The sequence below is a fragment of the Grammomys surdaster genome, unplaced genomic scaffold, assembly GCF_004785775.1.
Source record: "Grammomys surdaster isolate TR1022 unplaced genomic scaffold, NIH_TR_1.0 239, whole genome shotgun sequence".
NCBI classification, from domain to species: Eukaryota; Metazoa; Chordata; class Mammalia; order Rodentia; family Muridae; genus Grammomys; species Grammomys surdaster.
The window spans coordinates 8550361-8562457 of record NW_021604684.1 but is presented as its reverse complement, the minus strand read 5'-3'; the positions used below and the strand labels follow the sequence as shown (position 1 = coordinate 8562457).

The 12097-nt window shown below is 36.9% G+C and overlaps 1 protein-coding gene and 1 pseudogene across 1 annotated transcript in view; one reads left to right on the top strand and one right to left on the bottom strand.

The window, feature by feature from the left end:
* Positions 1-2432: 2432 nt before the first annotated feature.
* LOC114626685 lies at positions 2433-2674 on the bottom strand (annotated as a pseudogene).
* Positions 2675-4694: 2020 nt separating this feature from the next.
* LOC114626694 (serine protease inhibitor Kazal-type 10-like) overlaps positions 4695-12097 on the top strand; it is an 11123-nt gene continuing 3720 nt past the window's right edge. The window contains exons 1-4 of the mRNA XM_028774171.1: positions 4695-4758; positions 5583-5614; positions 7062-7177; positions 11583-11659. Of these exons, the coding sequence (XP_028630004.1) occupies positions 4695-4758; positions 5583-5614; positions 7062-7177; positions 11583-11659 (289 nt within the window). The remainder of the gene's footprint in view (positions 4759-5582; positions 5615-7061; positions 7178-11582; positions 11660-12097) is intronic.

The following is a 12097-nucleotide window of genomic DNA, read 5'->3' as shown; positions in this document are numbered from 1 at the left end:
TCTCTCTCTCTCTCTCTCTCTCTCTCTCTCTCTCTCTCTCTCTCTCTCTTTCGTGGTATAAGACTAATTTTATTAAGAAGATGAACAAATTTATTATAAATTTATAAATATTCTTACTAGCTCCAGCAGGAAACATTTTGAATTGAAACATCTATGGTAGTTTCCGGCATAGGTAGAAAAGGTATTAGCAAGACACAGGATTGGAATTTTAACTTTTTAAACCTATTAAGACCAATTTGACAAGTAGCCTTTTGGTCATCTTACAAGACTACCTGGAAGAAAGACGTGTCTCCCTACATTGTCAATGACACAGATGAAGCTAATCAAGAACTAAACACCAACATAAAACAAATCTGGGGACATGGATTCAAGATTCTAGAGCCAACAAGGTAGCCAGGAAGAACATCTGGATATTGCCAAACCTGGGTCTTAGTGCTCCTCGCCTGCTAAGCTGTGTGTTTACAGTCTGTGCAGATGCCAGCTGCCTAGAGTCCTTTACTGCTCCTCCACACTCCACTAACAAAGAGAGCTAAATATTCTATGGACTTCACACCTCACACAGGACCCTGTGGCTTAGAAAACAGGAGTCACTGTTTGCACATCAAAAATGCCAATTGCCTTTCTTTATAAGATTCTTTATCTTTGTAGCTTTTCCACATCCCTAAGAAGCCTGTAATTTAAAAGATCAGGATGGTAAGGGCTAGTAATACCTGTCTGGACTGCTCAACATCTAAATACATAAAAGTTTTATGTAACCATGGATGTTTCAAGTTAACTATGTCTTCCTCTGATTTCCACTTATATTATTTAAAATGTCAAACTAAAGAGAACATATTAGATTAGATTCTTTTTTTCTCTCCATTTTTATATGAGATGTGTGTTAACTTAGGAAAAAAGTTGAGAACATTTCTGGAAAATTCAGTTGATGAACAGATGGCCGCCCAGAAATCAAACTCTGAAAGATGACTACTTACTGTGCACAAATATGCTGACAAGGGAGTCCTACTTTTGGGACACAATGAAAATCCTTGACCTAAAGCCCAAGAAAAAGTTCAGAGTAGAATAATTATAACCTGATTTCCCATTCGAAGTAAAGTAGATCAGTTTTAACTAGGTATAGACATTCCAAAGATCTTTCTGAAAACAAGCAACCCCTAAAAACCACCAAGTATGTTTTCCTAGATGTTAGACTAGACTGTAATCCGTACAGCTTAGGACACTCTTTCAAAGCTGGTGGTCTAGCTAGCTCTGGTGGCTAGTTGGGCTACACAGTGATATACTGCTTTAAAACGAGGCTTTGAGTTCAATGCTTTCTTTTTATAGAAACTTCACTTTTAAGTTCTTTTTTTCTCTTTAAGTTTTAAAAAAGCGTTCAAACCCAGTAATTATAAATGTTATGTATAGTAGTGTTTTCAGCTAGGGTTTAATTCCTCTTTGCTTTGAAATAGTAACTAATTTTCAGCTGAACCGGAAGAAATGTTTGACACAAACTAGTAAGTATCCTTTGACATGTATGCTTCATTCAAGTCTATCCACACTCTGGGTCAAAGCTGAAATATACTTAGAGCATAGTACCCGGTCTAAGCAGATATGTGTTCATCACCTACAAAGTTACAAAAGAGATTCCAGTTCAAGCTGACAGAACATAAACTAGATTTAAAGTGCTGCATTACAAATACCACAAATTACACATGTGGGTAACTACAATGGATGCTCTATTTGGAAGACTTAACACTACAGAGAACAAAAAAGGCATGATGCTTACTTGCTCATCATTCTACTTGCTGCTTTTCATTCTAAGATACTCTTCTGTCATAGGATGGCAGCTATAGTTTTGTGACTAGAAGCCCAACTCTTATGCTAATTAAAGAAATACAGAGTTTTGTTTAAAATATTTTAAACACCTGTAGTAAACTACAGAATTTGCCAAGAATAGAGGTACTCTGGTTAGCAATCAAAAGGGTTTTAAAAGTGAAGGCAATCCATAAGAACAGTAACAGCAACAAAAATAGAACAATTTTTTTTTCTCAATAAAAATAGGCCAGTCGCTAGAAGGTCTCATTCTGTGAAGACATTATTTTGAACCCTTAGTCAAAGGAGCCTGTGGAATTTGCCACTGGGTTTCTACTTCATTCCTCGAGAACCTTAGGAAAAGCAGTCCTGACAGAACAGAATGACATTTGCAGAGTGTAATACTGGAGTGAGAGAACCGAGATTGATGGCTACAGTCACATTCCTGTGTATTAAACTGTTACATTTTAATTATTCATACAGCTCATTGGCCCAATAGCATAAAAATAGAGAACAGCATCTTGAAATTTATTTCATTCCATGTTCAGAGAAAAATGGCTTAACCATTCTTCCCATTATTTTCTGGAGGCCAAGTCCTTGTTTACAGTCTGATGGCAATCACATGCTGGTAGTTTCCAAAGCTATTGTATGAAGAGGATGCTGAAGGCCATCACTATACAGCATATGGTGACATAAGGACTCTTGCATTCACCAATTCGAGCACACTTCCAAAATATTCCCAATAGTCCAGTTTTATTTCTGTCCAGGATGCTGGGTGCCAGGGATCGGATATAAGCACACGCACATATAAGCAGCAAGATTACAGTCAACAGACTCTGAAAATTGAAGATGGCAGACATAGTGAGGCCGGTGCTGGTCCAGCCACATCACCCTTCCGGGCTGGGGTGGAAGAGCTACTTGCTTCTCTTTTTGCAGATTTTCATGAAAATTCATAAGAGATACAGATTGTTAATTTTGCTTGTAAACAATGTTTTAAGCTTAGCATCAAGAAATACTGATTTTAGAATAGTTTGATAAATATTCCATCATTTATCTTTAAGGTTTATTACTATCTTTTAAGTAATTTTATCTTTGAAACGATGTATTTCTATAGCTCCCAATCCTCCTTCTCCCCCAATCTTACTGTATCCCTACCCCTCCCCCCTGAATTCATGATTTCTCCTTTAATTACTATTGTTATAAATCCTCTATATTTTGTTATTATTATTATTTTTATTGAAATCAGAAGTGAATCCAGCTGCATTAGTTTCTCTTATTGTGATAAAAATGGCATTATTTTGGCATTATTATGTGTATGGCAAAGGAAGCATACAGTAGGAAGTGTTTACTTGGGCTTATGGTTCCAAGGGGTTGGGAGTCATAATGACAGGGACAGCATGGCAGAGGACAGCATCTGGAGCTGGAAGCTAAGAGCCAAGATCTCACATCTCATTCAGCAAGCACAACACAGAGAGAACAACCTGGGTATGGTAGAAGTCTCTGACCTTTCACAGAGGTCTCCCACCATCAGTGACTTTCTCCTACTTCTGTGGGGTTTGTGGCAATGCCTTTTTTCTTACCGATTTGAGTACTCTCAGCCACTGCTCCCTTTCCATGGGCAATCTCACAAAAATTCTTAAGGCTGTTTCTCATTTAAAACAACTAGCTTTTGGCATTATTATGTGTATGTACTGTCTTTCTATTCTGTTTTGTTAACTTATAGTTGCATCATTATTATCCTTCCTCTCACAAGATTTACATTCACTTTTCTCACATACCAGTGCCTGATACAGCAGGCCACTTTCTTGATCCCAGAATTTTTTTCTACCTTCCTCTGGCATTGTGTCACTTTTCTACCTTCCTCTGAATCTCCTGGGAAGCATGTTTTAGCTGCATGTCAAAAGACATTTAGTTTCATCAGTCATTTCCCAGGATTTTGTGAATTAAATTCTGATTTGTTCTTTAGCTCATCCATTATTTAGCAGATGACAAAACAGTAGTAATAATTGAAAATCATTATTTTCCTGAGTTTCCTGACTGCACTCAGTACCTGACAGAACCTCATCTGTACTTTAGAAACACAACATCCAAATATATATATTAACAATATATATACTCACAGTAGTGACTACTTCCGTAGGCTTTAACATCTCTCTAGAAAAATCCCAATATACATTTAGTTTATAAAACTAGTAAGGATATAGAGCCTTATTAAATTCAAATATAGGCTCTCCCCTTTTCTACTTAATTCTCTAGATTGAACAAAGTATTCACATTCCTTATCTGTGTGAGGATCAATAACTTCACTCATATTTCTAGGTACAGGAGATCCTGCAGTGGAACACCTCCTGCTGAGGGGTGACCTATTGACAGGTATTTGGTAAGTATCTCTCATGACCTATTTTACAGCCTCTGGGAAATGGACTTCTGTGTCTTACCTGCCCCAGGCCACTATTTATCCTTATCAAGTTCCTCACTCAAATACCAAGAGTTACCTTGAAGGCTATAATTGAAGAAGAGTGAACAAGAGAGCCAGAGGTCTCCAGAGGTCTGTCCCTAAGTCCACCACCTTTCTGCATAAGGTAGATGAGGTGTAGCATTAGGAAGATAGCTAAATACAAAGCATTACTCTCAGTACTGTAGAGAAAGACAGCCCCAGTATCCAGCATTGCCAAGTACTGCTAGAGGGAGACAACAGCCATGTGCAGCACGCATGGTATTGCTTCAAAGGAAGATAGGTTCATACTCACCCTTGATGTCAGAATTGTCTTAGATACACTTCTTGCCAATAACTGTTCTAATTGTCCAAAGAAATCCCAGGTTCAATTGATAATGATACTTTTAATTCAGCCAGGTTCCTTGTAACAAACTTTCTGAATGATTTCTCCTACAGATTTGCTCAAATGAAGTTATCCTTACTGTGGCCCAATGCTGTTTTCATCAATGTGGCCATTGCTTTGTATTCTGGTAAGTTTTTAGTCTTGGGTAGAATTCCTGCTGTGTTCCTGTAGGAAGATGGGAGCTGAAAGATTGTTTTACTGTCTTTTCAATTCTTAAATTGGTAAAATAAGAAAAGGCAGGTTCTAAACAACTTGTCAAAAGACACCTAACTTATTTTGTATGGTGGAGAAAGAGACACAGAATGGTACTGGGCCATGTGCAGTGGAACGCAGAACATTGCCCATTGTCTTTTGACTAATTTTCATAGTTGGTATTTTGGGGAGATTTTATGGTTGTTAAGTGCAAAGTACAGGAAGAAATCCTTTTTTCCTAGGTCTGGTATGCTTTAACATTTGGAATTGTTACATATTTTTGCTCCCAGCCCTAAAATCAAAGACATGTGTAAGGAAAAGACTCTTTCCAGACATTGACATTTTTTATCATTTACACTTTTATCATTTAAATTTTTATCATTTACATGAAGTAGTTTTAAGTATTGACAAATGTCCTGATACTAGAGCACGAAGTTTTAAAGTAACTTTTCAGTCAGCATTTCCTTCTATACTAGTTAGATATCTGTACTGTAAATCTTTTAAAAGACGGTATTATCACAGAAATTATTGACAACTTCACTAAAACTTATTGAAAACAATATATAATTTTCACAGAGCTCATTTGCCGGATTAGTATTAATTGTTTTTGTTAAGCTTATAGATATGTTGGAGAGTTTTATTTTTGTTACTAGCATAGACTTCTCTCGTTGGTGGCAGTCATTTGCATAGATTGCTGAAGTTTCTGCTACCATTGTATTTGTTATCTGCTTATTTTTAAAATTGTTTTTGTTGCCATAGAAACTGCCTTCCTATCAACACACAAACTTTACGTAAGTCACTAATTCATTTGGAATTTGAAATACAATTTTAAATGTTTGTCAATTTAGAATCTCAGTAAGATTGCCTATGGTATACAAGGATTTAAAAAATGAAAATATGTGCTTATGCAGGTATTATTATACCAAAGTCAACTAACACAGTCTACCAAGAAGCATAAAACCACATTGGTATGATCTAGGAATGATCTCAGTGGTAATATGCAGGGGGGAAAGCTATTCACAATTGTTAACTATTTTTTACAATTCTGAGATACAAAAAGCATACTTAGAGTAAGATTATTTATATTAGACAAAGAGAAAGTAGTATACCAATTATCAATTTTAGGAGAATAAATATTAATTATCCCTATTGAAAAGTGTATGCGTGTATCTCTCTCTCTCTCTCTCTCTCTCTCTCTCTCTCTCTCTCTCTCTCTGTGTGTGTGTGTGTGTATGTGCATGTGTGTGTTTCATATAATGGTACAAAATATATAAATAATATATTATATGCTATACTATGTCATTATGATTGAAAATCAACTATATCTCCTTTATCATTTTAAATGTCAGCATGCATAAAGATCACAAGATTACATAAAAACAAGTAATACAAAAGCACATATAGCATTCCCCCTGTACAAATTATCAAGATTTCTAAAACTATACAAAATATCTAAATGTAGTGTATATGTGTTTTATTAACTAGCAGAAATTGGAAGAGGATAGAATAGCGACTAGCACATTCCACTTCAAGCGTTGGCTACTGTGGTGGGAGGCAGGAAGATCTGCCCTGGAAAGGAAAGGCTGTTAGTGTAGGGAGTGTGCACTGGATTATAAAACACATGGACGAAGCTGTGCCTCCCACACTGGTAACGAGAACAAAGAGAGCAAGCACTGAAAATCAATTGTTTAATGAGTGTAGAACAGGGAACTGGGTCCCAAAATACCATCTTAGGGAAAGCTCTATATTTAAATAGAAATTCTATGACAGAGTTTACAATTTAAAGAACATTAGTGAACTTCATGTCTCTGGCCCTTTACAGAAATGTCCACTTATATGTTCTATGGTTCAGATAATAAGTACATACAGTTCTTTTCAATAACTATAGTATATGACCATAAGCAAATATAATTCAAAACAAAATAAGGAACAACAACTTAAAGTTTGGCTCTATACATCTCATTAAACTTATGTGCATTTACCTGACATCAAATTTTAAAATTTCTGTTCTAGTTCTTCTTTTAGAACTTGCCAAGAAAACAGAACTCCTTGCATGTTATTTTAAAAGTGCTGAGAATGATTAGTTACTGCATAGTGTAGTAGTGTGTAGGTATTTAATTTTAGTCCTAAATATACATTATCTTGTGTTGAGCACAAACATATGCCATATTTTAAGACTATTGTAATCAAATGTTCACTACTAAATAATTCCTAAAATTGTCTTCCTCTGTCTTACAGATGGACTGTAAGCCATATATGAATCCTATTGACATGTGTACCAAAGAGTATTATCCTATATGTGCAACTAATGGAAAAACTTATTGCAATAAATGTGTTTTCTGCAAGGCACTGAAGTAAGAATGCAATAGTGAATATTTATTTTTCTAGTCATGAATAAGGCATTGTTACACAGTGATATAAAATTCATATTGTTGGCCATCTAGACACATGGACTGTAGCAAAGACAACCATGATAGTTTATGAGAGCCGAGGGAGTGTACTTCTATCTCTTCTTCATAGTCTTACTGTGGACTGTCAACATATCCGTGCTAAATGTTCTGCAAAACAGACTCATTTAACTTAACCTGGTGAATTGTGAGGTGTTACTGCAGAGCAGCAGCCACAAGGGTGTGATTCTGAAACTATAATGTTAAGCAGTAGTATAACTCCAAAATGCCCACGAGAGTCCGGCTCGCAGCATTCTCGCTACAGGCAAAAATAACTGATCGGGAATCAGATTGAATGCTGAGCTTTAAATTTCACCATGGACAATGAGCTAGTTAATGCTAAAAGGAAACTCATGTAATGTTACTTTGTCTCTGGAAGTTGTACTGTCTTTCTAACCCCCACCCCCTCAGTGCACGGGCACTCTCTTCTGTATTCTTGTTTCTGTCAATCTCTCTCTCTCTCTCTCTCTCTCTCTCTCTCTCTCTCTCTTTTCTTCAGTCTGAAAGACTTAGTGGTCTGAAGACTCAGCCATCTTTATCCCTCATTCCTTATGTGGGTTTCTACTCTTATAAAATAGCTGCCCATTTGCTTCCGAAGTGCTATGTGCCTCTTGGCAGAGCTGCAATTACCTATAGCTCTTCTTTCACGGATCTGATGTGCAAGTTTTGACTGAGAAAGTTGGAATTGCCAAGGATCCCCACAGTGGAGAAAGGGCATGCAAGGAGCGAAGAAGCAAGTGGGTACAGCTACTTTAAGAATAAGCATACCCTCTCCAGCATGTACAAAGTCAAAATCCTCTCTTATAAATATATAAGCATATAAATTATCTAAAAAGTAGGATTAATTTTTAATGTTTTTTTTCTTTTGACTCTACAGGAAAAGTGATGTTCCTTTCTCATTTGCTCATTATGGTAAATGCTGACAGTTTCTGGAGCTAAACATTTCCAATGGCTATAATTATGATATCCTTCTGCAGTGAATTCTATGATTAGTCTCTTGATCAAAGTCATAGAAGACCAGATGAATCAGACTATATGACAGAAGATTAAATACTGTGCATTTGAGGTTATTCTCAACCATGAGAAACTGTAATTTCAGGATTTCTATTGCCAATGTCCATCAATAAAATGATGGTTTGAAATCTCAGTATGCAAACAGGGTGTGGTCCTTACACCTAAATCCTAGCACTTAGGAAGCTGGGGCTAGAGGAATGATGGGAGTTTGAGCTTGGGCTACAGAGCAAGTTGATCACAAACAATAAAACCCTTAATGTTATGTTCGATAATGTAAACCCCCTACTCCATGTAAAGCTCTAAGTATTGAAATAGTTTGCTCAATAAAATATTAAACAGTGTTATTAAATGTATTAGAGTCCTTTTTTAAACTTTGGGTACATGATAGTCTAAGAAATATTTCAGTGCCTGTGATCTAAACAGATATTTCCCAAAGTTATCCAAATATCAGATTACATGAGAAAATTTTCAATAAATTAGATATGTTAGATTCTATTTGCTTTCAAGTTTCAGTATCTTTAGAGGAGAACTTTGAGCAGTTGAGAGTCTGAGAGGCTGCTTGGGCCATAGGAAATCATTATGGTATCAGACATAATTTCCATCTCAGTCAAGGTAGAACAGAAAGAGACAAATAACAAGAACTCACGGGCAAAAATGTATTAACTAGTGAGGGACAGAGAGAAGGATGGATGGAGGTTTAGAAATATGTCCTTTATCTGAACGTTTATGTTGGCTGGGATTTGACAGTTTTCTAGTTCTTATCAGAATAATTTTTTAATATTAATAAAAGCCAGTCCCTCATGATTTAAGGTACTTTTTCCTTGAATCACGTAAGTATCAGTGCCTGTTTGTCCTAGAGACATGATGGGGCTATGTTGATCAGCTTAGTTTCTTCCCTAAGATCAGAATGGAGAATAAAGAAAGACACATTTCATAGACTGCTAACAAAGTTGATTAGAGAAATCTATAGTTAGTGACTCGTAGGTGACAGGAGAGTAGATTAGTGCCTAGAAATTGTTCTTTGTCCTTGTGAGGGTTTCTATTAAAATCATTAGACTTAAGCTTAGACTCTAAGCCTTAGGATATGTTTAATTTTGAAGCAATTGAAGATTCTAAGAGTCTCGGTAGATAGATGTTAACTCCATGTGTTAGAGACAAGATACTTAATCATATCTTATTCTTGACATTCTGGTAATAAGAAGAACCTGAACAGAAAACTTGATCCTTTTTCATACTGTAAGACAACTTCTCCAGAGAATTTTTTCTACCTGAAATTAATGGATTGGGTATAATGTAATGAAAGAAAAACTAAAACAATAACAAACAGGAAGGTAGACAATCTCAACCATTCAACTTTAGGATGCTTACTTTGGCCAAGAGATCTGTCACTCTACCAATAGTTTGTCAGGTGAATGAATGTTCAATTTTTAAGGAACCCAGCAAACAGATTTCTGATACAGCCACATCAACCAGGTCCCTCTAAGAAACAAACCCAAGAGAACATATAGATTTATTCATCAAGACTGAAAGTTCCACAATAGCCATGTGCATGCTGAGAAGTAGGGGCATTGGTGGCTGCTCAGTTCAAGATACATCAGTGACAGGGAGACCAAGGCTGCAGCTCAAGTCCAAGCAAAAGGTCTGAGGCTCCCACCATGCTGACTAGAGTAAGTTCTCTTTCAAAAGCAGATTCTCCTGGATGCCAATGACAGAGTGAGTGGGGGAGGGAGGGAGGAAAGGAGGGAGGGAGAGAGAGAGAGAGAGAGAGAGAGAGAGAGCGCAAAGAAAGAAAGAAACAAGGAAACAAAGAAATAAAGAAAGAAACAGAGAAAGAAAGAAGAAACAGCCAAAGAAGAAACAAAGAAACATTCACAAGAAGCAAAGAAAAACCAGAGAGAGCAAGAGTGAAAGTGAGAGTGACAGAGAGAGTGCCACAGGGGAGAATGCAGGTAAGTGCTACTCCCCACTCTGTTTCCCCTCCATCAAGACCTTTAGCCCAGTGGATGATAGTGTTTACATTGAGGATGGATTTTAACCACTTAGTTCATTGACCTGTATATAAAAGGTTCTTCCAAATCTCATCACAGACTTATCTTGAGATGTGGTTTACGCACTCTCTAGGCATCCTTTTATCCAGTCAAATTGGCAACCAGCTCTAGTCATCACAACTGATGTGTTGATGTGTCTTTTAGCATTCAAACACGCCACAGCCCAGGCTTCTTACACAAACAATACATTTACTGTTTTGGTTTTGGAGATGGACATAGGTTAAAAACTATCCAACAGACACTTGTCTGTTCCTGGCTGTAAATTTGTGCTATGGGCTTGCAAATGTCCTGGTGTGACACCAGTATGTACCTTAAAACAAAACACCTAATAAAAATAAAATTTCCTGTTAAATAAGCCAGGCATAAGCATATTAGTTTTATTTTAGTTATTCAACCTAATTTTTCTGACAAAACCATGAGGTAAAATTGTCGAGTCACAAGTCTTTAAGTTTGTTTTTCTTTTCTTTTTTCTTTTGTTCTTTTTTTATCCAATAGTTTGAAATTCTCTCTCTCTCTCTCTCTCTCTCTCTCTCTCTCTCTGTATCAATTGCCTTCTCGTTCTCTTTACCTCTCAGTAAATCAGGTCAAATTGTTCTTAACTTTCTACTGAGAGAACCAATAAGAGCAAGTGAGATGCATCTTGTGAGCGTTTGCAGCCTCCAGGGGGAACACAGACTTCTGCTCAGATTAATTGGTGCTGGGCTTTTGACCTTGTTTCTGAACAAGGATCTCAAAGAAAGAGCAATAAGAACTGCAGCTGAAGGGAAGTGACTGAGAAGAGAAGGCAAGCCAAACTAGAGCTTCAGTTTCTAGAGCTAGATGGTGTCTCTCCACTGTCTCCTTGTTCCAGAAAAGGGGCACAGAGACACTTGGAGACTGTCCAAGAGCCTAGGGTTGTTATAACAACTTCTCAAGGTCCTTCTTTATAAAAAAGAATTATTTCTGAAAAACTGAAATTCCAATGTGGGCATTTCTTGAAGTTCAGCGAGTCTCTTACTTAGCTTAGCCAGCTGCTGGGGGAATACATAAGTGTTTATAGGTACAGTGAAGGCCTTTGAAGTCTCCGGGAGGACTTAGGACTTCTGCTGCCTGTGTCTTATTGATTCTGAAGTTTAGTAAAAGAATAGAGGGAGGGTAGAGTGAACCATAATTAGAAATCTGGGAAAGGAGTGTGTGTGGTACCTTCTTGGTCTGTAAGAAACTTTCACTTGGAAATGTATTATAGAAACTCTTGAATAATTGTTCCACAGACTTGATAAAATGTCTTCCTCTTTAATATGGATCAAAATCATTTTCCTCCTGGCCTTGGTGGTTCCCTTTTATTATGGTAAGTACATTTTTGGTTATCCTTTTCCCAGGCATATAATGCTGGAAGCAAGCATTGCAGATCAGAGCTAGATAAACGTTTCAACTGGGAGCAGAAACATCAAATGATGACAGGGAAGACATTAAGTTCTTTAGAACTTATACCAATGAATTGCATTTAGTCATGTCCTGTCTTGGAGAACCGGGGCATAGGAAATTAATATGTCAGTAGTAGAAGCAGGGCACAGAAGCATGTGCTGGAAAGCCAGTTAACTCAAAACGTAAATCTTAAAACAGTACTCTGGATTTTTATGTTGTTCTCATGGATCTTTGGTTAGAGATACTTACCCTCATCCTCTTTTGCAGGATTTCTGTGTTGTTGAATGCAATGTATGAGATACACACATACAGTATTTCAGTGTTGTTGGATTCAGTGTATGAGATACACACATACAGTATT